This window comes from Panthera pardus, unplaced genomic scaffold (assembly GCF_024362965.1).
Source record: "Panthera pardus isolate Hobbes unplaced genomic scaffold, ASM2436296v1 HiC_scaffold_12, whole genome shotgun sequence".
Lineage (NCBI taxonomy): Eukaryota > Metazoa > Chordata > Mammalia > Carnivora > Felidae > Panthera > Panthera pardus.
Genome location: NW_026526677.1, coordinates 55,957,813 through 55,983,083, shown reverse-complemented (window position 1 = coordinate 55,983,083; position 25,271 = coordinate 55,957,813). Strand labels below are relative to the sequence as shown.

Here is a 25,271-nt window from a genome sequence, read left to right as displayed (position 1 = left end):
TCTTTGAGGGGCACCTGTGTGGCTCAGTCGGGTTAAGTGTCTGACTCTTGATCTCAGCTCAGGTTTTGATCTCTGGATAGTAAGTTCAAGCCCCATGTTGGGCTCCACACTGGGAGTGGAGCCTACTTAAAAAAAAGAAAAAGCGAAATGGTCTTTGAGTATACAGTCTATACTTAACATGAAGAAATAAAAGTTATTTTGGTGTGTTTTCTCCTTATAGCACAGCTTAAGTCCTTGCATAATGTGAAAGTGAACTTTCACTTCTTAGAAAGCATGTTAAGTTTTCACGACTCACATTATCCATCCCCTTGGGTCAAGAGAGAACAGAAAACATTAGGGTTCCTCACTTCTGGAGAAGTTAACATTTTTAATGTTCTAAAATATAAAATTGTAAAATATAATGTTCCTATTAATAACACGACTGAGGCTGAGGTTATTTCCTGACAACACTTTTTTTTTCTGTTTCCCTTATGCACAATCAGCCCCTAAATTCAGAATAACAAAATTATCAAGGCATCTTTTACACCAAAATCATCTTGATGCTTCCCTGGAAGCTGTTAGAATACACAAAAAATTTGCTTTCTCACTGCCTGGCACTCAGAAGGAAAGGCTACAAGGAGGGATGCTAAAAATAATTCGGTATGGTCGGTATGCTCCATGTTTTTAAAATTAGCTATCAGTATTCTAAAGAGCTGCCTTGGGGCACCTGGGTGACTCAGTCAGTTGAGCACCACCTCTTAGTTTCCACTCCGGTCATGATCTCACGGTTTGTACGATTGAGCCCCCACTTGGGGCTCTGTGCTGACAGCGTGGAGCCTGCTTGGGATTTTCTCTCTCCCTCTTTCTCTCTGCCCCTCTCTGCTCACATGCTCACTCGCTCTCTCCCTCTCAAAACAAACAAACAAACAAAATCTGCCTTGTTCATCATGTCCATAATGTAGAGAAAGATGTCAAAGCCAAGAGAGGAGCTCATCCTTTCCAGAAGACTTTTCTACAGGGTGAAGTTTGTGGCTGTGAATGGTCAGTGACTGCGAACTTTCCCAAATTGGTAAAAACATACTCATGTTCACATGCAAGGGCTTGCATGATGCCTATCAACAAATTTATTTCCAAGATCATTTTATGCCTTCGTTTAAAATAACTTTTTATTATCGATAGTAAGTTTGGTGTACATCTTACACAATAGACTGTAAGGCCCTCAAGATTTCTAAATATATCCACTGTCCATATCACCCAGAGCTCAAGGCAAGTAAGGAAGGACAAATAGAATCATCAAAACTAAGTTGGTTGCAAAGGTAACTCTCCTTCCCCAGATCCTAATAATATTTCCTCTTCAGAGTAGCCATCAACTGAGACTTCATGAAATGCAGCAGTCACCAGTAGCTTCATGCTCTGTTGTCTTTCTCCTCGATGAAGCTTCTCTCTTTCACTCTGATATTGGACATCAGTAGGTCTCTAGATCATTCGGTCCTGCCAACAAGGAGGTTCTATTCTCTCCTTTTGTTTTCCCAAAGATTCTGCCATACTTGACAGGAGAACAGACTCATGGGTCTGACATCACCACCATAGCTGACCCTTGGACAGTGCAACACATTGGAGCTGTGAGGCTTGAGGTTTCCAGAAAAATTTCAGTCCTAAAACAGAAGACTTCTATGGAGGGAGAAGCTAACCCACAGACAAGAAGCAGGAATATTTTTAAAGGAATTAGTGAAATTGAGAAGGCAATATGGTTGTGGCTGTTGTGTTGGTATTTTTGGTAATGTGCTTCATGATCTTTTTTTCATTAGTCATATGATGTAGCCCTTTTTCTCTCCTGGCTCTGGTTTCTAACCCTCAATTTAATAGACCATACTTGTGCCAACTGGAATAAACCCTTTCTCTAAAAAAAACCCTTGGTCAATGGGCCACACTCCTAAATATCTCTACTGGTACTGTCCATACCACACCAAGCACAGAGTCCCTCCTTGATTGCTGCATTTTCCCAACCAGTCTCTCAAAGTTTTGTTGTTTTTGATTTTAAAGAGCAGGTGGGGCTTCTGGGTGGCTCAGTCGGTTAAGCGTCTGACTTCGGCTCAGGTCATGATCTCACAGCTCATGAATTCCAGCCCTGCACTGGGCTCTGTGCTGACAGCTCAGAGCCTAGAGCCTGCTTCGTATTCTGTGTCTCCCTCTCTCTCTGCCCCTCACCTGCTCGTTCTCTCTCTCTCTCAAAAATAAATAAACATTAAAAATTTTTAAATAAAAATAAAGAGCACATGAATGGGGGAGAGGGGCAGAGGGAGAGAGAGAGAATCTAATGTGGGGCTCCATCCCACAACCCTGTGGTCATGACCTGAGCCCAAATCAAGAATCAGACACACAACCAACTGAGCCACCGAAGCACCTCATCTCTCAAAGTTTATGATGGGATCGAGTTTGGCTCAGATGATAGATTTTTGTGGAGCCAGATTCTGAGTTCCTCAGAATCTGTCACCTCATGAACACACCCCACAGAAATTTAGAATCATTTAAGATCCTCTATATGCTACCATTGCAGGGGAGAGTATCATATAGGTAATCATTCACTCTTTTACAGATCATAAAATTTACTTATTTAAAGTTTACAAATATTTTGCCAAGTGGTACAACCTCACCACAAATGAGTTTTAGAAAATGTTCATGCCCCCCATGTCCATTTATAATTAATCTTGGTTCCCAAATCCCAGCCCTAGGCAACCACTAATCTACTTTGTCTCTATAAATTTGCCTTTTCTGGAATTTTCATACAAATGGAGTTTCACTTAACATAGTGTTTTTAAGGTTCATCCATGACATTAGCATGTGTCAGTAGTTTGTTACTTTTTATTGCTGAATAATATTCCATTGTATGGGTAAAATACATTTTGTCTATACATTGTCTGGTTGATAGACATTTAGGTTATTTTAAGTCTTGACCTATTCTGAATAATGCTTCTTTTTTTTAATGCTTATTTATTTATTTTGAGAGAGATAGAGCATGAGCAAGGGAGGGGCAGAGAGAAAGGGACACAGAGAATCCCAAGCAGGCTCCACACTATCAGCACAGAGCGTAATGCGGGGCCCAAACACATGAACTGTGAGATCATGACCCTGCCCAGATCAAGAGTCGGACGCTCGACTGACTGAGCCACCCAGGCACTCCTCTGAATAATGCTTCTATGAACATTCACATACAAGTGTTTATGTGGATGTATATTTTCATTTCCCTTGGGTAGATGCTTAGAAGTGGAATTGCTGAGTTGTAAGGCAGTCTTACATGTAACTGTTTTTGAAACTGCCACACAGTTCTCCAAAAGACAGCACCATTTTACCTCTCTTTCAACAATGTATCAGAGTTCCAATTTCTCCACATCCTTGCCAACATTTGTTATTGCCTTTTTTACTATAAACATTCTAGTGGGTATGAAATGGTATCTTATTGTGGTTTTAATTTACATTTTTCTAATGACTAATGAATGGTATCAAGCATCTTTTCACATTCTTATTAGCCATTTGTGTAACTTCTGTGATGAAATGTCTGTTCATTCTATTGCCCATTATTTGATTGAGTTGTTTGTTTTCTAACTATTGAGTGGTAAGCATTATTTATATATTATGGATACAAATCCTTTATCAGATATGTGTTTTCCAGATATTTCCTCCAGTCTGTAACTTGTCTTTTAATTTTCTTGAAAAAATTGTTAATGTTTATTTATTTTTAAGAAAGAGAAAGAAAGAAAGAAAGAAAGAAAGAAAGAAAGAAAGAAAGAAAGAAAAAATACACTGTCCATCTTAGAATAGGTAGAAGCTTTTTTTTTTTTTGAGATTTTTTTTCTTTAAATAGTCTCTACACCCAACATAGGGCCAGAACTGATGACCCTGAGATCAAGAGTTGCATGCTCCACTGACTGAGCCAGCCAGGCGGCCCAGTAGAAGTTTTTTTTTTTTTTTCAATGTTTTATTTTTGAGACAGAGAGAGACAGAGCATGAGCAGGGGAGGGGCAAAGAGAGAGGGAGACACAGAATCTGAAGCAGGGTCTAGGCTCCGAGCTGTCAGCACAGAGCCCAACGCGGGGTTCAAACTCACGGAGTGTGAGATCATGACCTGAGCTGAAGTCGGACACTCAACCGACTGAGCCACCCAGGCACCCCTAGAAGTTTTAATCTAAGAAATCTTTGCCTAACGCAACGTCTGTTAACTCTTCTCTTGTTTTCTTCTAGAAATTTTGTTTTAGCTGTCACACTTAAAAAGACTTCTTTTTTAACATTTATTTATTTTTGAGAGACAAAGAGAGAGTGCAAGTGAGGGAGGGGCAGACAGAGAGGGAGACAGAATCTAAAGCAGGCTCCTGGCTCTGAACTGTCAGCCCAGAGCCCAACATGGAGCTCTGACTCATGAAGGGCAAGATCATGACCTGAGCTGAAGTTGTACACTTACCCACTAAGCCACCCAGGTGCCCCTTGGCTGTCACATTTAAGTCTATGATCTTTTTGAGTTAATTTTCTGTATATGGTATGACTTGAAGGTCATACCATAAGTTCACCTTTTTGTGTGTGGATAATCAGTTGTCCCAACACATTTGTTGAACAGACTATCCTTTCCCCCCGATGAATTGCCTTAGCACCTTTGTCAAATATCAATTAAATATAAATATAAGGATTTATTTCTGGACTCTCAGTTCTGATCCATTAATCTCTATGTCAATCCTTATGCCAGTACCGCTGCTGAGGAGATCTTAATATGGAAAATTATTAATACATTCTGCAAGCTAATGACTCCTCAGAACTTGAGAATGGCAACTCCAGAAAGTGGGACTCAGACAAGTATTCTTATACATGGTTCAGAAACAGCACAATAAGCTTTTAATAAGGCATGTTGGCTTGAGGTGATACCGATCTTAAATTTCACTCATTCTTTTTTTTTTTTTAAGATTTATTTATTTTTAAGAGAGAGCTCAAGCAGGAAAGGGACAGAGAGAGGGGGGGACAGAAGAGCTGAAACAGTCTCCACACTAACACCAGTGAGCCCAATGCGGGGCTTGAACTCATGAGTGGTGAGATCACAACCTGAGCCTAAGTCAGATGCTCAACCAACTGAGCCACCCAGGTGCCCCAAATTTCACTCATTCTAACACATCTATAAATAAGTTGCATTTGTAAATAGTATCATTGGTTCCATATTAAATGTAATACATCAGTTGGCCTTGTTTGCAAGACCACCTAGGATGGTGGCCAGTGGAACGCTCCACTTTTCATGTTGATGTAGTTCTTTGCATAGGGTTCAAAGGGCTGGTTCTCTTTCTTACCTGAATCAAGCTGAAAAGTTAAATTTGTAACCATGACCATGCCAGAAACATAAACTGACCATAACATTACAAGTTGGTAGGTCTTTTGACAAACATTCTGCTCCCCCTCTCCTTCCAAGAACTTGTTAGCATTGTATTTTCCTCGCCTCCTGGAAGTTAGTCATGGCAATGACTTGATGTGGCCATCAAAATTAGTGATGGGTGGAAGTTTTGTAAGCCTGTAGAGAATTCACCAAGCTTCCTATGCCTGTCTCATGGAAGTGTACGATGAGATGGAGCCTCCCTCAACCTTGGGAATCCCTGAGTGCCATACAGAAATCCCCGCTCCCCAACCCTGCTTAACCCACATTAAACTCTGTGGCTTGAATAAGAAATGTTAGTTGTGCCAGGGAGATATTTGAGATGTTACTGTAACATAGCCTAGCTTATTATTTTTTTTAACCTAGCTTATTATAACTGCTACAACCTATGCTTAATGTGAAAACACTGCCTAAAAGTCTGTCAAATTATTGGTTTGGAACCTGATCTAGGAGCTAGGTTTGGGTTCCATTCCTGGCTCTGCTAGACCAGCTCAAGCGCACAAGTCTGGTTAAGCATGAGGTCCATTATCCCTTCAAGATACACATATTTACCCAGTCTGCAGGGGAAAGAATTTATTCTCAAGAGTCAGATTGCCTGAGTTGGAATCTCAGCTTTTATGCAGGGGACAGTTTTAGCCATATTTCTTAATTTATGTGGCCATTTCCACATATGTACAAGGCACACAACAGTCTATATACCCTATAGGAATAAATGTAAAGCATTTAGGATAGTGCCTGGTAGATAGTGCTTTGTGGGTGTTAGCTGTTGGTGAGGAATGGCTCTTGCTGAACCTCTTCACCTCTATCCAGCCATACATCCAGAACATGCCAGGCACACCCATTCCTCTCTCTTCTATTGGAGAGCTGAGCACGGAGCAGAATAGTCAACCTGGGGGGGGGGGGGGGACATAGGTCCAATTCAAATTCTAAAATTCTGAGCCTTGGGGAGCCTGGGTGGCTCAGTCGGCTGAGCGTCCTACTTCGGCTCAGGTCATGATCTCGAGGTGCGTGAGTTCGAGCCCCGCATCGGGCTCTGTGCTGACAGCTCAGAGCCTGGAGCCTGCTTCAGATTCTGTGTCTCCCTATCTCTGCCCCTCCCCCACCCATGCTCGCGCTCTCTCTCTCTCTCTCTCTCTCTCTCTCTCTCTGTGTCTCTCTCTCTCTGTGAAAAATAAACTTAAAAAAATAACATAACATAACATAACATAACATAACATAACATAAAATAAAATTCTGGGCCTGGCTCTAGATTAGAGCTGTAACAAAAAATGAAATTGAGAGCTATGAATATGTCCTAGGTTATAAGCGCAGTTAAACATCTAGAAAGTTCATAGTAAGTTTCAGAACTTGGAACTGACCAAGTCTAACTGGCTTCAATCAGCGGGAACCTGAAAGCAAAAGTCACATTCCCATTTCACACCCAAAGAATTCACTTAATACATGTTAGGTGTCTGGTTTATTCAAACGTGGGTCAGAGCCCCGCCCCCATCCAAGGAACAGGAAGTGAATAGCTGGGAGCTATGGGGCTGAACAGGGCAGGGCTGTGCAGGTATCACAAGGTAAAAGGAGCTCAGCTGAGCAACCAGAGTTGCAGAATGGGGACCAGGCTGAGCAGGAGAAGCCCAATCCCATGGGGCATGGCCCCAGCACTCATGGCCAAGGCATAGAACCTGGCCACCTCCTCGTTGGGGTTGCCCTGGGCCGGGTCGAACCACATCTGGATGCAGCGGCCGCTCCCTCGGCTGTAGTTGCTGAGTTTGTAGGAGTGGCTCCAGATTTCACTGCACAGAGCAGCAGGTGTGGGGAAATAGAAATGGAAGTGGTGGCAGGCAGCTCCCACTGGGCACCGGTTATGCCCTGTAGGGAAGATGGAAGACCTTTAGCCACTGGGCCCAGAACTAACTTTGTTTCCGCCAATCTCACAGCCCCAATATGCCAGCTCCACACCCCACACCTCTGCCTCCAAATCTCTCCCTCCCTGACCTGCCCAGGCCCTCACCTGAGCTCCAGTCCCAGCCCTTGTGCCAGTTGCTCTTGCAGGTGTAGGACGTGCGACAGTCCTCCCACCATTGCTGACAGTCCTCCTTGCACAGGGGCACGTTCAGGATGCGTTCTTTGCGCCAGCTCTGGTTCACCTGGGAGAGGTGAGTGGAGAAAAAGGGCTCAGGTTCAAGATTCTCGGCAGCTCTGCCCTGAAGAGAGAGCTGGAGAGGCAGCCCGAGGAGTTGTCTGGGAGGCTCAGATCCTCTGCAAAGTTGGGGGTCCAGGGGAGCACACTCATACCTGCTGGATCCAGGGCCCCAGGTTGGGGGAGCACTCATAGAGGCAGGTGTCCTGGATGAAGTGCTGTTTGCAGGCAGGTGCCATCTGTCCACAGTGGTCCCAGTTGAATCTGTACAGGTAGGAAATGTCCTTATGGGCTTCCCGGCTGGTGTTGGCAAAGCAGCAGGAATTCTTCTTCCAGGGGCTGCACTGGGTGGGGGAGACACAGGCACTAACTCCCATGCCTGGCACAGCCACAGTATTCCCATGTGCAGCCACTCCCCCTTTAGTCTTTTTTAAATTATTTATTTATTTATTTATTTTTTAATGTTTAGTTATTTACTTGGGGGTGGGAGAGAGAAAGAGAGAGAGAGAGAGAAGGAGAGAGGGAGAGAGAGAAAATCCCAAGCAGGCTCTGTGCTGTCAGTACAGAGACTGACATTGGGCTTGATCCCATGAACTATGAGATCATAACCTGAGCTGAAATCAAGAGTCCTACACTTGACTCACTGAGCTACCAAGACTCCTCCCTCTTTTATCCCCTAACACAGTCAATCTTTCAGAGAAATACTTGCCACTGGGGGACCCTCTTTGGGGGAAGTGCAGCCATTATAAAATTCAATAATCCAAATCTCTATTGAGCTCCTACTTACTCTAACCCAGAAGGTAGAGACATAACAATGAAAACTCATCAACTGCTTTGGAAAGAGATTAAGCAGGGGAGAGGGATGGGGAAGGGCAGTTTTCTAGACTTGTCAGACAAGCCTCATTTAGAAGGTGACAAAGACCCAGAGGTGAGGAGGCAAGCTAAATAAATTGGAACCTCAGAATAGATCTAATTACATAAATACTCAAAACAGTGAATGAATGAAAACCCATAGTTTAGAATTCAGTTTAAAAGCAAAATATTAAAATGTGCTCTTTAGGGGCGCCTGGGTGGTTTAGTTGCTTAAGTGACTGACTTTGGCTCAGGTCAGGATCTCACGGTTTGTGAGTTCGAGCCCTGCATGGGGCTCTGTGCTGGCAGCACAGAACCTGCTTTGGATTCTGTGTCTCCCCCTCTCTCTGCCCCTCCTCTGCTCATGCTCTATCTCTGTCTCTGTCTCTCTCAAAAATAAATAAGATAAACATTGTTTTAAAAAGCTTAAAAAACCACAATAAAAACAAAAAAAAGTGCACTTTAAAAGAAGTTAAAATCAAAGCTGCTCAAAGTATGCAAGTTACACCATCACTTAGCTGCAGGCTCAGTGATTCTGAGCAAGCACTAACTGGGGACTGTGATCATTATCTGCTACTGAGGTCAAAATGAACATTTACAGGGGCGCCTGGGTGGCTCGGTCGGTTAAGCGTCCGACTTCGGCTCAGGTCATGATCTCGCGGCCCGTGAGTTCGAGCCCCGCATCGGGCTCTGTGCTGACCGCTCAGAGCCCGGAGCCTGTTTCAGATTCTGTGTCTCCCTCTCTCTCTCTGCCCCTCCCCTGTTCATGCTCTGTCTCTCTCTGTCTCAAAAATAAGTAAACGTTAAAAAAATTAAAAAAAAAATGAACATTTACATATTGGAATGCATTTTACAAGTGACTTCCCTTTTGTGTTTTCTTTACAGTTATGCATCATATTGCTTTTTTAATGCTTAGATAGGTCCAGGATATTAAAGGGGTTGTGACATGGGGCGCCTGGGTGGCTCAGTCGGTTAAGCGTCCGCCTTGACTTCGGCTCAGGTCATGATCTCACGGCCCATGAGTTTGAGCCCCGAGTCGGGGTCTGGGCTGACGGCTCGGAGCCTGGAGCCTGTTTCCAATTCTGTGTCTCCCTCTCTCTCAGCCCCTCCCCCGTTCATGCTCTGCCTCTCTCTGTCTCAAAAATAAATAAACGTTAAAAAAAAAAAAGGGGGTTGTGACAAAATAATTTTCATAGAAAAGAGACCTCAGGTCCAACAAAAAGGTCAAGAGCCCCAGTGGAAATGATTGCTAGATGCATGAATCAATGTGCCTCACACCCAGCCTCAAGACCGTGAGAAATCTACTTTTTTCGAGCTGTTTGGGGCTGGAGGGAAAGAAACCACAATGTGTTGTGTGCACTTGCTGCTCTCAGATTCTTGGGTCAGTTCCTGTCTAAACTCTGAAATCAAAATCAGCCCATGGGTCTGATGTGTCTGACGGGTCTCTCCTGTGTCATTTCCCAGGCTCCTCTCTGGACGTGCTTCCTGATCTGTGTAACGCGGAAACCCAACAACCAAGGAGCTGAGGTGCTGGCATTGTACTGGCGACACTGGGCACACAGTATGTGGTAAGCCAGTAGTTGCCCGCATTAGTGCAAACTCAAAGTCTCTCAGGTGGCCTTCCTGCCTCCACCATGGAAAGGGTTTGATGCTTCTATCTCTGGCTGCCCTCTTCCTGAGTCAGCACCTCCCCACCTCGGATCACCCCTCCGCCCACCTGCTCATGCAGCTCGTCTTCTGGGCTTGGCTTTTCCTTGTGGTGCTTGGCATCCATACAGACATTGAGAAGCTCAGTCCTGGGCCGGGCTGCCCACACTGCAGCCACCCCCGCCAGAAGGAGCAGCAACTCTGTTGTCACCAGCTGGGCCATGTCAGTGTCTGAAGGAAGACCTGTGGTCAGTGGCACCAAGGAAAGCAGAGGTGGGGCCTCCAGGTGTGTGGGAACAGCCCCAGGTGGGTGGAGCCTCCAAGAAGCCTGGGCCGGGTCATGCCCCACCCCTACCCCTGTCTTCATAGCCTCAGGGAGGGGTGGGATCAGACACCGCCCTCTGGGACAGTCCTTGCTAGTGTCATTAGTGACTTCTCCAGGTGGACAGGAGGATCAAATGATGAAACTAAGGGATGGGGTTTGGGCAAAATGAAGAAATAGCCGGGAGATTGCCATAGGTCCACAGTCTTGTTTGAAATCCTTGGAGGCAAGTGTTTCAGAATTTCAAGTATTTAGGATTTTGTAAAAGTAATACAATTCACCTGCACGCAACAGTCAAGCATACATTCTGTGCTGAAATAGCTACACTGGTGGGAGAAATAAAAACTATAATAACCTCACATTAATTTTCAGGTCAGATTTTGACACCAAATGACTTCGTGCAAACTTTGACAATAACCTCAGTTTTGGAGCTCCAGATAAGCCGCAGACCTAAGTTTAAAACAAGACAACAAAACCCAGCCCCAGTTCCAGCCCTTCCCAGCCTCATCATTTGGCCTCTCCTGGAGATCCTGCACCACGAGGAATGTCCCAGGGCACAGAGGGCTGTGGGCAGCCAGCTGGACAGCCTTCGGGGCCTTGGGGAGGTTCCTGCCCCCGACCACAGAGCTGGCCTCCCTTTGGCTTTCGTAGCACCTGAATCCTCTGAATTCAGACACTGAACTTTGGGAGGGAACTGACCGTTCCTTCACCCCACCGGTCACCAGGCGCCTGGGCTCTCCTAAAGTTTGGCATTCGTTTCCCATGGCTCCCAAAGCGCACACGCCCCTCTGCTCAAAGTTGCCTTGTCTCCACACTGCCTTGCCCTCCCCGCCCTGTCCTGTGGAGCTCAGGCAGCTTCCTTGGCCTCCTGGACGGGACCTGAGCTGGGTGGCCTCCAGGCTGACTGCCTGGCAGGGCTTGGGAAACCTGGAATTGAATTCCCACCTCCCCTCTCCTCCTCGCCCCTCACCTTTCCACAATCCAATATTCTGCTGCTCTATTTACTCCAGTGTTTATTCATTCTCTCACTTGGTAATTCATTCATTCCAGGACCCAATCATCCTTCTAATGACCCAATCACTCACTGATTGGGTCACAAGACAAATCAGTACTCTCGGGAGCACCAGGTGACTCTTTGGATCAGGCTCTTTGGGGAAACACGGTCTAGCAGTTTAGAGCACAGTTCTCAGCCCTAACACACCACCTCTGGCTTGACCTTGGGGGAAAATAACTCAAATTATCTTGAGCTTTAGCGTCCTCATCTGAGCACTAAATGTAGGGGAGAAAACCCTAACAAATGAGAGTCAGCTGGGCACGGATTGTGTCATCAGTTGGCTCAGGCTGAGGGATGTGCCCCACCTACCATAATAGAGACCCCCCAAGATTGATACAGGCCCCTCGATTCCAGAGCTCCTTCAGCTTTGTCCCTTGCACCTTCGCTGTGCTGAGGCTTTCATGGGGGCCGCTGATGGGGAGTACTAGGGAGGCCTGGGTGGAGGCTGAGAAGGCCCTTCCCCAGGCTTGGTGGGCCCCACCTGGTCGGTCAGTAGTTTTTCTTGCTGTGGTGGTTGCTCTCTAGAGTCAGAGCTCTCTTCTCCCTGCAACCTATGCTCTCTGCAAGTTGCTCTCCACATTCCTAGTCTCAGCTTCAGATACTGGTGCAGCTGTGCCCCCACCAACCACCATCATCCTGAACACACACAACCCAGGGCCCCAGACGTGAAGCGCTAAGAACCCAGCACTGTGCTGAAAGGTAAAAGTCCGCTGGTTCTAGTTCGGTAGTGGACACCAGCTTGTGGTTTTAACCTTGGGCAGACCCTGCTCTGGGCCCTTAGCTTCCACTTCTGGATTCTCTAGGATTTAGGCAAAGTGGATCCTCTCGGTGCAGCAAATTCTTTAGCACATGCTGGGAGCACAGCGGGGTGTGTTGCCTCTACTAAAGGGGTGGGGAGTGGCATACCTGGGAGAGGAAGTGGTTCCTGGTCTGGCTCAGGCCTCTGCTCCGCTCTACAGTCCCCCTTGCCTTACTCTGGGGCACAGCCGCGGTTTAGTGGCCTAGGAGACGGGCAGTAGGTCAGGCAGCAGGGAATGTGGCCCAGGAGTGGAGCCCGGGATCGGGCGAAGGCCACTCAGCCGTTAATTCTTTTTTTTTTTTTTTTTTTTTTTTAAGTAAAATAGCTATTTATTCAGCCTCTTGTCATGCCAAAATGTTTTGTGCATATACCACTCTAATTAGCACACCCTCTGTAACAGGCAAAATTGTACATCAAATTATATGTCATGTTACCTCATTATATAAAAATGTAAAGTGAAAATGATTTTTCAATTCCTTTTAACGTTACTAGTAAACAATTCAGCAGTAGATATGAGGCACAAACTCTTAGTAAAATATGACACAGGAAGAGCAATAATGTAATTCTCACTTAACTTGTCACAATTTGTTATGAATATACAAAGACAAGTTTCTAAAGTGTTATATTTACTAAGATTCTGGCAATAGCTTTATGTAACAAGACACAGCATACCAGGGCTGCCACTCAACTTGTTTATGGTAAGACTCAGCTTCAGTATGAAGCTGTTAAAAAAAAGAAAAAATTAGAAGTCTGCTTTTTTGTTTTACATGCTAAGTATCTTGGCAAGTATGCCATTAACCACAGTATGGAATTTAAGAGCAGGAATAAGGAGTTAATAAAAGCTAAACATGGCAGCCTAAACAAAATGCATACAAAAATAAAGTAACTATCGCTGGCTACATAAAATTTTCCTGACTGGTTAAAACTAACAGTGTAAAACATGCGTTTTAGAATCTTTAGCTGTCAAGTTCAAAAAGTACCAGTGTCTATTTGAAATGATTCCTCTCCAAAGCCAAAGTGTAGTCAAAGTTAATTCAAATGTTATAACACATTCTAATGCTAAAAAACATTCAGTATTATTGAAGTGGAGGTAAATCCCAGAGCTTTTGGGGCTTTGTCGTGCTGCAAAAGGCTGTTACTCTGGTTCACTTAAAGCAGCAAGTGACAAGAGTCCAAGGATGTCTAAGGGCAAGACTGCCGTACCAGCTCTGAGCTCCCCATGAAGCATGGCTACTGTGTCCACAAAAATAGGATGTGTGAGGATAAAAGGCACGCTACTCTTCTAGCTAAAGAGATAGCAAACCACCCCCCCCAAACCTCAAAGCTCCTTCCCCAGGTAAATAAAAGTATATAAGGGGAAAAATTAAAATACACTTATCTACTGAATAAGAATTTTGAAATATCAGTGTAATCCCTATTTCCAAAATGTTAACTAGAGTCATCTGGTCATTTCTAATTACATCTTAAATGATATATCCAGATTCGATTTCTGTTGATGTATCATTAGCTACTTCGAGTCAAAAATAGTAATTTTATTCCCAAATCTTAACCACTAGCACAACTGCAATGTATTATCTCCCAGAGTTGTTCAGCCTTGGAAGAGAAAAAACTGATGTTCAAGCAGCAGGCAACAATTATGGCCCTTTCACACAGAGGCATCCGAGTGGCTACTGAATAGTCCAGTAATAATTCTAAAAACAAGAAAATTCATGCATTTTAGTAATTATGTCATAATTTTAACCGTTGAAATTTCCTTAGACATTGCACTTTCTTTATAAAGGATTCCTGATTTTTCTTAATATTATGACAAGTCGGGACTTGAACTAGCAGCCTTCTTTTTCTTCTTCTTACTGTGTTTCTCATGCTTCTTTTTCTTTTTTGTTTTTTCTTTTCCTCGTTCTTCACTGCTTTTCTTCTTTTTTGCTCATACTTCTTCAACATAATCTGATTCTGATAAGGACTCAGATGATAAAGGCTTATCTTCAGGACGCATCTTTCTTTTTTGCTGAGTCCTTTAATGTCCTTGTCTTTCTCAGTTGCATCCTTTGACTTCTTTTTCTTTTTTTAAACTATCCTTACTGTCCCATTCAGTTTCTGACATGGAGCTTTCAGAAGATTTATGTGAACAATTCTTCTTTCTCTTTTTTCTTTTTCCTTGTTTTTTATCCTCATCTTCAGAATCCAAAGAACTGCTGGAAGAAGCAGAGCTTGATGAAGAAGATGAATACCTACCAGATTTCTTCTTTTTTTTTTCTTTCTCTGTTTTTTTTGGATGAGCTCTCACGTCCACTTAATAATTTCTCCCTGTGTTTTTCCAGTTCTTTCTTCCAATTCTCATTTTCTCTTCAAATTCAGCCAATGCCTTGGAGCCTTTCTTTTTCTTCTCTAGTTGTTCTTTCACTTCTTCCCAGGTAGGCCTTGGTCGATTCAGATAATTTTGGGTCATTGGCCCTGAAGACTGGATTGGACCCCTGGATCTGGCCATTGCTATTGGGTTCATATAGGCCACTCGATTTTCCTGCTGCCCCATGGTGCGGGACTAAGCACACAGTCAGGCACAGAGGAAGATCAAGCCAGAGAGGTGGCTGAGGTGGGCCCACCGCAGGTCCTTCGGCCTACTCAGCAGTTAATTCTTGCACGTCAATTATTGTGGACACTAGCCAGCTTCCACAGGAGGTGGGTGGATTAATAGTGCCGGCCTAGGGCCAGTCCCCAGCCCCACTTACCCCATTTTCTCCCCCAGACTCAGGTCTGATAAAACCTTGCAGCCTGAGTTGCCGAGTCCTTTAAAACAATCTGATCCACTTCCAACCCCCTGTCCTTGTTATACAGAAGAGAATGAGACCCAGAGAATCAGGATAGAACCAATTGCAGGGCAAGGGCTGGAGTGCAAGCTTCCAAGCTCCCAGCCAGCTGTAGAGAGCACAGAACTCTCCAGTCCCCAACTTATAGATCCAGCAACTCCTCCAAGCTCATCAGCCCCAGGCATTGCTCACCTCCAGCTGCACAATCAGATGTTCAGATGCCCAGAACCCAAGGCCCCAGCCCTCCTCCCTCCACTCTCCTGCCCCCCACATCTACCCATACAGGTGCCCCATCTATGGCATCATCAGAGTCTGGTCTCATGTAGACCCCTCCCACCTCTCTCACCCTAGCCAAGGACACAAGTCTTCCTTTTATCATGGTGGTACCGCTTTTGGGGAAAGGGAAGAGTAGAGGAGCAAATTTGGGCACGAGAAAATACCAAGCTTTATTTTGTCACAGCGCCTGTGTGCAACCCAGGGAGAAGTGGTTACAGAGACGAAAGCCTAGAGGAAGGGTCTAGGTTGGATGCAGATGTGGGAGCCATCAACCTATGGATGGCAATAGAAGTTTAAGGAAGATGGAGCCTCAATACCCTGGGGAAGGCCATAGGTCTGGGCCCATGGAACAGGGAGGGGGTGGGATTGCTGGGGGAGCAGCCAAGCCCTAAAGGGTCTGCAAAGAAATGGACTCCCAGGAGACCCCCAGCTCATGCCCTGCTTTCCCTCTCCCTCAGAGTGATCCTTACTTGAATCCTGTGACAAGCAGGGAGGGTTCAGCCCTCTGAAGACCTTGGCAGATAAGGCACCATTGGACCCTTCAGACCTCTCTTCTGGCTTTATAGGACCAGACAGCCTTCTCCTGATTGGGGAAGAATGACCAGAGATCTAGGAATGTCTTAAGGTGGGAGCTCTTTCAGATTGGACTTGTCCCTGCCCGCACCCTCCACCCCTGCCCTGGGGGCTGATCATTAACTGGGCTTTGTGGCCCCTCCACCAGGAGAGTAAGGCCCTGGGCCCTGATGGCTTCAAAAGTAACCAGCCACTGGGAGGTGATTTGGGGGTGGGGTTATGACCTGTGGGGAGTCCCTGCCCTTGTTGAGCCTCAAGCCTGGTTCTGAATCTGAGATCTGGGTGCTGGGGCGGGGGTGAAGCAGCCACCTTGGAGCAGATCCCAAGAGAGTTATCTGCCTGGACCGGAAGCTTAATATCAGCAAGGTAAGCTATCCGCATCCTTGTAGAACCCAATCTGTAGGCTGCCCTGTGACCAGACAAAGATAACAGGAAGGTGTTTGGCCTACAAAGGGAGAGGCCCTGGGCTGCAGGGAGTGGGGGTGGGAGAAACTGGAGCTTTACCTGAGTGCCAGCCCATCAGCTGTGGAAACTGTGGTTCCCAGGCAGCAAGGTGGGGCTAGGATTCAGATCTGAGTCCCATTCCAAACCAGATCCTTTCACAAAGAATGAAAGAGAAGCTTTGTGAGAGGCACTCAGGGCATCAGCCTAAGGCTTGCAAATCCAATGTTTCTCCTCTGGCCTCAATTCCTGCCCTTGCCGTCTTAACTTCTATTTCAGCCATCTAGAAATTTTTGCTTGTGCTTTGGTCCCACCAAGTTTTTGTACATGCTGAACCATAACCATGGAATACCGGTCCGCCCTCCGTTTTCTGCTTGGCAAACATTACTCCTCTGGAAGCCTCCTCTAACCTCCCTGGGCTTCCATAGGCTACTTGTGAGGGCTTGTGTTGTCAGGGACAGCAGATGATAAACACAGTAGGTAGGTGTTTGTAGAAAGGGACTGGAGCAATGTGATAAGAAAGTGCCTGGATGACTTCTTTTGGTTGAGTGGTCAGAAGTCCTGTTAGTGGGAATTGTAGGTTGAAATCTGAGAGGCTATGAGGAGCCAGCCCACAGAGGACAAAGGAACGTTCCAGGAACACAGAAAGAGAATTGCCTGAGAAAGGCCCAAAGTGAAAAGTGTGAATGGTATGGAAGGGGAACAGTTTGACACGAGTGAGCTCTAAGTTGGGGCGGATGGCAGGGCTTTCTATGCCATTGAAGCTTAGTTTTTCCAACAGATACCATGGAAAAGCCTTAAAGCTCTGGTGAGGGGCTGTCATGTAGTAAGACATTTTTTGTGTTTGTTTTACTTTTTTTCCTTTTTTAAAAAATCTTTATTTATGGGAGAGAGAGAGACAGAGTGCAAGCTGGGGAGGGGCAGAGAGAGAGGGAGAAGCAAGCTCTAGGCTCTGAGCTGTCAGCACAGACCCTGACGGTGTGACTTGAACCCATGAACTGTGAGATCATGACCTGAGCCAAGTCGGATGCTTAACTGCCTGAGCCACCCAAGCACCCGAATGCATATGCTTCTTGACCCAGCAATCCCTTTTCTGGAATTCAAGTATAGCATTCTACCATGCATAAGATGACTCAGTGTAGCATTATTTGTCCTTTTAAGAAAGGGAAGCAATGCCATTGCTCTTCATTGGCATTCCCTACCCACTACCACCACCAATAGCTCCACCCTAGTCCACATCTAGAAAGGGAAGGAAGGGGCAAGAAACTTTTATTTCCCACCAGGAGCCTGATGACTCATCTGCCAGTCTCTGCCCACCTCTTCCACCAATGCCCTCATCCCCTGTGATGTAGGAGTGATGAACTTGGGGGAGGGAACTTGAGGGGGAAGCCTGGTGCAGAAGTAAGAACCTCAGACTTAGGGGTCAGTTTCCACCCCTACTTACTGGTGAACTTCAAGCCAGTCCCAGTCCCTCTTTGGGCCTCTCAATAGGAATGATAAAGCAATGAGGCATGTTGCCCCCCAAATGACTCATCTCCAAATTATTTACGAGACACAAGATATACCTGGATCTGTCTATTAAAATAGGCTGTCAGAGGAACCCCATATGACCCATCTTGGATCAAGAAGCATAATTACTAGGGCATTGGGAGGCCCCTTTATCTGAGATTGCTGAGCTGGGCTGAGGCTGGGTCACCTAGGCTGGGTGCAGTCAAGGAAGATGTCCAGATGTCGGCAGTGGGAGGGACTCAGCTGAGGAGCCAGAGGTGCAGCATAGGGACCAAATTGAGCAGGAGAAGCCCAATCCCATGGGACATGGCCCCAGCACTCATGGCCAAGGCATAGAACCTGGCCACTTCCTCGTTGGGGTTGCCCTGGGCCGGGTCGAACCACATCTGGATGCAGCGGCCGCTCCCTCGGTTGTAGTTGCTGAGTTTGTAGGAGCGGCTCCAGATGCCCTCACACAGGGCTGCGGGCGTGGGAAAGTAGGTCTCAAATGTGCGACAGGTGGCTCCGGCCGGACACTTGTTCGATCCTGCATGGGGAGAGAGGGTGGACACAGACATTCAGCCCCTGGGCCCAAAGCCCATTTCTGGCCACCCCCCTGGAGATCCGCACCCAACCCCAGATCCTCGGACCCCGCCTCCATCTCCGCACCCCCGGGCCCTCCTGAGCTCCAGTCCCAGCCCTTGTGCCAGTTGCTCTTGCAGGTGTAGGAGGTGCGGCAGTCCTCCCACCATTGCTGACAGTCCTCCTTGCACAGGGGCACGTCCAGGAAGCGTTCCTTGCGCCAGCTCTGGTTCACCTGGGTGGGAGGGGGGGAGGGAGGGCTCCTCTCAGCCAGGGGTGCTGGCAGCCACCGCCTTGACCACCTTGACCGAGCAGGATGGCAGCCCGCTGGGCTGGGGTGAGGGAGAGGCCCGTACCTCCTGGATCCAGGGCCCCAGATTGGGTGAGCACTCGTACAGACAGTTGTCCTGAATGAAGTGGCGCTGGCAGGCAGGCTCTATCTTGCCGCAGTGGTCCAGGTTAAAGTTATACAAGAGGGAGGGGTCCTTGTGCAGCTCCTGGCTGGTGTTGTGTGAGCAGCAGGCGTTCTTCCTCCAGGGAATGCACTGGGTGGAGAAGACACTGGAACACATGCCTCCCCCACCACAGCTGTCTTCTCCATATTCCGGCTCCTTGGCCCCAGGTAGGGCATCCAGAGGAATACTTGCTGGGGAGGGTGCCTCTATGCCTGGCCCTTGGGGTAGTTATAACAGAACTTTTAACAGAGAGTAAAACAGAGGATGTGGGAGGCATGGGAACCACTGTCTGGGGGAGCAATTATTTTTACAGCTCTAAACAGTTTACAAAGTTATTTCACATGATTCGGGTTATTTATATTACTCATTCCGCATCCAGCCCATATTAACTGAATGCTTACCTTCAATCAGGCGTTGTGCTAGGTGCTGAGAATATAGTAGTGAACAAAACAGATCAAATCTCTACCTTTATGGAGCTTATAGTTTTAGTCCCGGGCAGAGGGAAGATACAGATCATTGTAGGCACAGAAAACAACAAGTGCAAAGTCCCTGAGGCTTTGGCACTTTATGCCTTCAACGGTCTAGTGAAAACATCATTACTTCAACTTTGACAGAGTTTACATAAACTGCATCCCTGGGAAATGGTAGGATCAAGATTTTAACTCAGGACAGGGGTGGGGTTGAAAAGCCTGGCTCCAAGCTGTGGTAAGGGTGGAGATGAGGGGGGCTGATCTGCTGTCGTCTGGTCTGGAATCCCAGGCTAGGGGACTTCAGATAGGTCCAGAAAGCAGTGGGGAACAGAGGGGCAATGTCTTGCACATGAACCCCGGTGTGGACCTGACTCAACGCGGGAGGCAATCCCAGAGAGGTAAATTCAAGACAGCTAAGACAGAGGAAGTGGCGAAGGTGTCTGAAGAAATCGTTCTAAGCTGGGCCTCCAGAGCTGAGTGATTATGAGCAGATTGCTTAAAATCTCTGAGATGACCTCTAGCACCCAGGGCCAAGTGACAGGGGAGATGTGACAGGTCTGGGCACTCAGGAGAAACTCAGGAAAACCCATGAGGGTAGAACCAAACCTACCCTTCTCCAGCAACCCAGCACGCCCCCAGCACGGCTGACACAGAACATGCTTCCAGGCCTCCCTAACTTCATGCACACTCCTCCTCTGATGCCCCAACTCTCAGTTGCCCTGCAAGAACCCATGCACCTCATCCCTGACCTGCCCACCACAGTCAGTGGCTTCTGCCTCCACAAGATTAATTATATAATGAAAATCACTTGCTGGCCTATAGCAGGGGCTCAACATAAATAAGCACTCTCAGTGCAGCCCCTGTCTCAGAGTTACAGAATCATCTGTCTCCCACAAAAGTCTGTGTGCCATTTCTTGGAGAAGAAGAAGTGCTCCAGAGGGTTCTTCAAAGCACCCTCTAGAACTTAAAATGTTCTGAAAATGAAGTGGTGGATACAGACTTCCGGTTTTGGAAGATAAAAAGCTCTGGAGATGGGTGGTGGTGATGGTCCCAAGACAATGTGCATGGATTTAATACCACTGAACTGGATACTTAGACATGCTTAAAATGGCATATTTTATGTTACTCATATTTTAGCCATGCACACATGCACAAAGCAAATGATACATCGGAAATGACTCAGAAGTCATGGGGCTCTGGGCTTCCCGCCCTTCACTTCCAGCCCCTGGGTCAGTCTATGCCTTCTTTACCTGGAAACATCCCCGGCCCTCTAGCAACGTGAGATTTTGTGGGGAACAGAGGAGGAGACCAGGAAGAGTGAAATACTGACATCTCTCACGATCCTGGAGTTCAACCTCAGGTTCGGGTTCCCTGAGTGGCTTCAGGGGCTTTACCTATAAAAGGAGGGCCCTCACCTCCCCTTCTCTGTGGGCAGCAGCATCCTTGGCTCTTGCCTCACTACTCTTGCCACAGCTTGTGCTGTAACCCTGCCACCCGTGTACATGCTGTTCTCTGCTAGGCTGCCCTTTCCTGCTTTGTCTTCCTGGAAATCTCTTACTCATCCTCCAAGGCCAAGGCTGATGGCACCTTTCCTGGGAAGAGTTCCCAGCATTATCTGATTTGTCACTGTCTCTTCAGGACTTAATAGGGGTGGAGGACCTGGACTGTTCATATGTGTTTGCCGCATTGTGACCTTGAGGGACCTGTCTCCCCTGTACCTCGTCTTTGAGCTGCGTAGGCTGGCACATAGTTAATGCTGGGAAAGGCACTGCCCGACTCTGTCCTAAGCCCTGCTAAAGACTAGCCTCTCAATTCCCACATGTACCTGTGCCCTCTCTGGGCCTCATTTCCCATTTCCTTATCTGAATGAGTAGAGACCATCCACCTACCAATTAGGCCCTTTGGGCATATTCACTGACAAGGCGTGAGGAAAGCACTTGGCCCATAGTGGGTGCCAGAAAATGGTCCCCTCACTACAGTAAATCTGGTGGCCTCCTGGGGATTGCCTCAGCCACCCTCTTGACTCCATTGCTCCCCAAAACTGATCTTCCCATTTCCCAACTTCTTCCATTCTCCCCAACCCTTGACCCCACTCCATCCTCACCTGGTCATGCAGCTTGTCCTCAGGGCCCGGCTTTGTCTTGTGGTGCTTGGCGTCCGTGCAGACATTGAGCAGGTCTCTCCTGGCCCCTGGAGTCCTGGACTGGGCGCCCCACGCAGTAGCCACCGAAACCAGAAGCAGCAGCTGTGTCATCTGCCAGGCCATGTTCATCTATTCCTGCCAGAAAGCCACAGTCAGAGGTGGACACAGCCTGAGAGAGAGGCAGCAGCCATGAGACTCTCCACCGAGTTTCTTGTCTGCCTGCCAAGCCCAGATCTCTGCCTCCTCACCCAGCTTATCCCCTAGGGCACCTGAGCCAAACAACAAGGCAGATGTAGAGGTCTAGGCCAGAAGGCAAGATCCAAGGGCCTTCTTCCAAGGGCCCTCCAATGCTAGCTTGCTCTACCTTGGTGGGAGCCACCACCCTTCTCTGGATATATCCTTCTGTATTTCACTGGTGGTGTTTCATCCACAGTCTGAGAGTCCTGCCAGCTCGGCAAGTCTTCTCAGATCTGCACAACGGGAACCACAGGAAGTGGTCTGCTGATGAGGGTGGGGAGTGAGAGGAAGAAGTACCTGTCAGCCTCAGCCCATCCCCCACCAGCCCAAGGTAGCCTAGTTTCAGGCCCCCGGAGACTGCCAGTGGGCAGACAGGGATGCTGACCTAGGGCCAGCTGAAGGCCACTGAGCCATTCAGTTACCGCTTATGGTCCTGGACCCGGTGACACGGGAGTTGGGGGATGCTAGGGGTGCAATGTGGAGAGCCAATGAGGGTGCAGGCCCGGAGAGTCAGAGCCCGGTTTCTCACACCTCAACAACCCCTCCCCACCACACAAGGGTCTTGGGAAGTTACCCTGGTGGAGCCAGGCATAGAACCAGGGGAAGGCCAAGAGTAAGGCACTTGAAGGAGGGAACGGAGCCAGAGCAGTGGGTGGTGGGAGTTACCAGAGGAAAATTCAGCAGACACGAGAGACCCCAGGAGAACTGGGAAAGACTTCATCTTTCCTCCCCTCTTCCTCCCCACTTTCCCTCAAAGCCTGAACTTGCCTCTGCCCTCAGCCCACCTGGGAGGAACAGTGTCTCCCTCCTCCTCTCCACTCCCTCTTATAAACCTACCTGGACTGCTTCTCCAGTGTCTCAGTCAGGCGGGGTGGTCAGGCTCTGTCTAGGAAACAGCTCAACTGTTTTTCAGTGAGAGGCCAGGTAAATAAATTATGGTCCACCCAATGGGATCTAACCTGGTATAAAAGATTGAGAAAGCTCTTGGTGTACAAATATGGGAAAAGCTCCAAGTATATTGTTAAGTGAAAGAAGGAGGGTGCAGAAAGGTGTTGGTGGAATGCAATCTTTTGTGTAAACAAGGAAGAGGGAGAATGTATGTGCTTGCGTAAGAAAATTCTGGAAATGTAGAAGAAAATTTTTTAAGTAGTTGCTTGGTGGGATGACACAGGATTAGGAATGAGACTTTCTTCTATTTAAAAAAATTTTTTTTAAGTTTATTAATTTTTTAGTAATCTCTACCCAACAGGGGGTCAAACTCCCAACCCCAAGATCAAGAGTCGCATGCTCTTCTGACCGAGCCAGACAGGTGCACTGAGACTTTCTTCTATAAATCTTTCTATGCTGTTTTGATTTTTTGAACCATATGAGTATATACCTTATTTAAATATAACATGTATGTTTGTATGTATATGAATATAAATATATAAAATGTTGAATGGAAAGATAAAATACAGAATGATGCATCTGATTTGATACCATTATGTACATTTCAGTAAGAAGGATATTTATAAAATAATGCTATGTATTAGTTATGGATACTATAGATATGTTTGCAGAAATGTGAACATGAGGCTACCATTAGTCCTAGGTCCTTGCGTATACTACCATAGAAATTCTGTGCGTTTATGCCATATGCAGTTGACCCCTTGAACAACATGGATTTGAACTGCACAGGTCTACTTATACACAGATTTTCTTCGGATAAACAGTACAGTACTATAAATGCATTATCTCAATAACATTTTCTTTTCTCTAGCTTATTTTATTGTATGAATATGGCATAAATACACATAACATACAAATTATGTGTTAATTGTTTATGTTACTGGTAAGGCTTCCAGTCAACAGTAGGCTATTACTAGTTAGGTTCTGGGGGAGTCAAAAGTCACATGCGGATTTCTTTTTTCTTTCTTTCTTTCTTTCTTTTTTTTTTAATTTTAATGTTTATTTTTGAAAGAGAGCATGAGCGGGGAAGGGACAGAAAGAGAGGGAGACACAGAATCTGAAGCAGGCTCCAGGCTCTGAGCTGTCAGCACAGAGCCCGATGCGGGGCTCAAACTCACGGACCGTGAGATCATGACCTGAGCTGAAGTCGGATGCCCAACCAACTGAGCCACCCAGGCACCCCTAACATGCAAATTTTCAACTGCACAGTGAGGTAGGGAGTATCAGCACTCCTAACCTCTGCATTGTTCAAGGCCAACCATATGTTCCATTTTTGTGCACAAATGATAGCATACTGTTCTACACTTTGCCTTTTGGGGGTAGTTTCACTGTACATTTGTGCTTTTTTTTTAAAGTCTATTTATGTATTTTGAGAGAGAGAGAGAGAGAGAGCGCATGTGCATGTGCATGTGAGTGGGGGAGGGACAGAGAGAGAAGGAAAGAATCCCAAGCAGGTTCTACGTTGTCTGCACAGAGCCCAACATGAGGCTCGATCTCACCAACTGTGAGATCATGATTTGAGCTGAAATCAAGAGTCAGACACTTAACCGACTGAGCCACCCAGGCACTCCTCACTATACATTTATGCTTTTGACAAAACAAACAAAAACCTCATGAAGCCAAGTTATCCGCACTTACACACTTGAGTATTATCGTCACAGCTGATACCATAACCTTCAAGTATTTCTTTATGCCTTGTATGGTCTGAAATTAATTAAAATGCTCTCTATGGCAAAAACCCTTTCTTTAACCATTATAAAAAAGTTAAGAAAGGAGGCACCTGGCTGGCTCAGTCAGTGGAGCACGTGATTCTTTAAAAAAAAAAATTTTTTTTTAATGTTTATTTTATTTTTGAGACAGAGGGAGACAGTGCATGAGCAGGGGAGGGGCAGAGAGAGAGGGAGACCCAGAATCTTAAGCAGGCTCCAGGCTCCGAGCTGTCAGCACAGAGCCCGATGCGGGGCTCGAACTCACGGACCCTGAGATCATGACCTGAGCCGAAGTCGGAAGCTCAACAGACTGAGAGCCACCCAGGCGCCCCTGGAGCACGTGACTCTTGATCCCGGCATCGTAAGTTCAAGCCCCACGCTGGGTGTAGAGATTACTCAAAAATAAAATCTTTAAAAAACAAAAAGTAAAGGAAGAAAAGTTCATTTTTTCAAGTCAGAGATGCTTGTCCCTTAGTCTATTTCTCAAACATTATTTCAGATAGTAAAATTGCTGCTAGCAGGAAGATCGATGGTATTGCCCCTGTTTTTTTCTTTTTTCTTTTTTTAATAATGTATATTGATGTTTTCCCATTATGATTTTGGGAAAACCTCCAAATCTTGTCCTCACGTACCCAACTAGTGGAATACCTCTCCTGGGGCAAGGTCTGTGGTTTCAGTCTGTTCTCAGCACATGGTCCTGCTGCGGGTACGTCTGGGATGGCAAGGTCAGAGTCTGGTTATGAGATGCTCACCTTGCCCCATGTGCCCACTCCGGGCGCCATCACTGCTGAGTACCAGACCATGGTCAGCAGCACTATTGAACCAGCCTGCAAACTAGCCTGCGATCTTCACTGTGCTGCTGGTCTTGGTACCTTCATTCCCTAAACTGGGACATGTATCTGTTTTCCTTCTCTTAGGAGAGGTTTGAAGGTGTAAATGAAACTAAACATGTGTTACATA

At 46.6% G+C, this 25,271-nt stretch overlaps 2 protein-coding genes, 1 long non-coding RNA gene and 1 pseudogene across 6 annotated transcripts in view; 1 reads left to right on the top strand and 3 right to left on the bottom strand.

Moving 5' to 3' along the window:
- Nucleotides 1–11,336, top strand: part of LOC109267143 (uncharacterized) — a 33,806-nt gene extending 22,470 nt beyond the window's left edge. For all 3 annotated transcript variants that reach the window (XR_008421213.1, XR_008421212.1, XR_008421214.1), the window contains 2 exons: nt 9,828–10,296; nt 10,705–11,336. This is a non-coding gene — a long non-coding RNA (uncharacterized LOC109267143). The remainder of the gene's footprint in view (nt 1–9,827; nt 10,297–10,704) is intronic.
- On the bottom strand, nt 6,823–10,233 carry LOC109267139 (folate receptor alpha-like). The gene is made up of 4 exons (XM_019449697.2): nt 10,081–10,233; nt 7,667–7,855; nt 7,383–7,518; nt 6,823–7,240 (listed from the first exon to the last, which is right to left on the bottom strand). The coding sequence occupies exons 1-4, from the start codon at nt 10,231–10,233 to the stop codon at nt 6,954–6,956; spliced, it is 765 nt and encodes a 254-aa protein (XP_019305242.1). The 3' UTR covers nt 6,823–6,953.
- Nucleotides 11,337–13,702: 2,366 nt separating the features above from the next.
- On the bottom strand, nt 13,703–15,169 carry LOC109267140 (protein FAM133B-like; annotated as a pseudogene).
- A 1,982-nt stretch (nt 15,170–17,151) lies between these two features.
- Nucleotides 17,152–22,585, bottom strand: LOC109267142 (folate receptor gamma-like). 2 transcript variants are annotated; one of them, XM_053900064.1, is made up of 5 exons: nt 22,492–22,585; nt 21,379–21,552; nt 18,706–18,894; nt 18,452–18,584; nt 17,152–18,317 (listed from the first exon to the last, which is right to left on the bottom strand). In XM_053900064.1, exons 2-5 carry the CDS (start codon nt 21,544–21,546, stop codon nt 18,028–18,030), a joined length of 780 nt encoding a protein of 259 aa, XP_053756039.1. In that variant the 5' UTR covers nt 21,547–21,552; nt 22,492–22,585; the 3' UTR covers nt 17,152–18,027. The 2 variants fall into 2 exon arrangements, with proteins under 2 accessions (XP_053756039.1, XP_053756038.1); XM_053900063.1 differs by lacking the exon at nt 22,492–22,585 and having other exon boundaries at nt 21,379–21,571.
- Between the last annotated feature and the right edge of the window lie 2,686 nt (nt 22,586–25,271).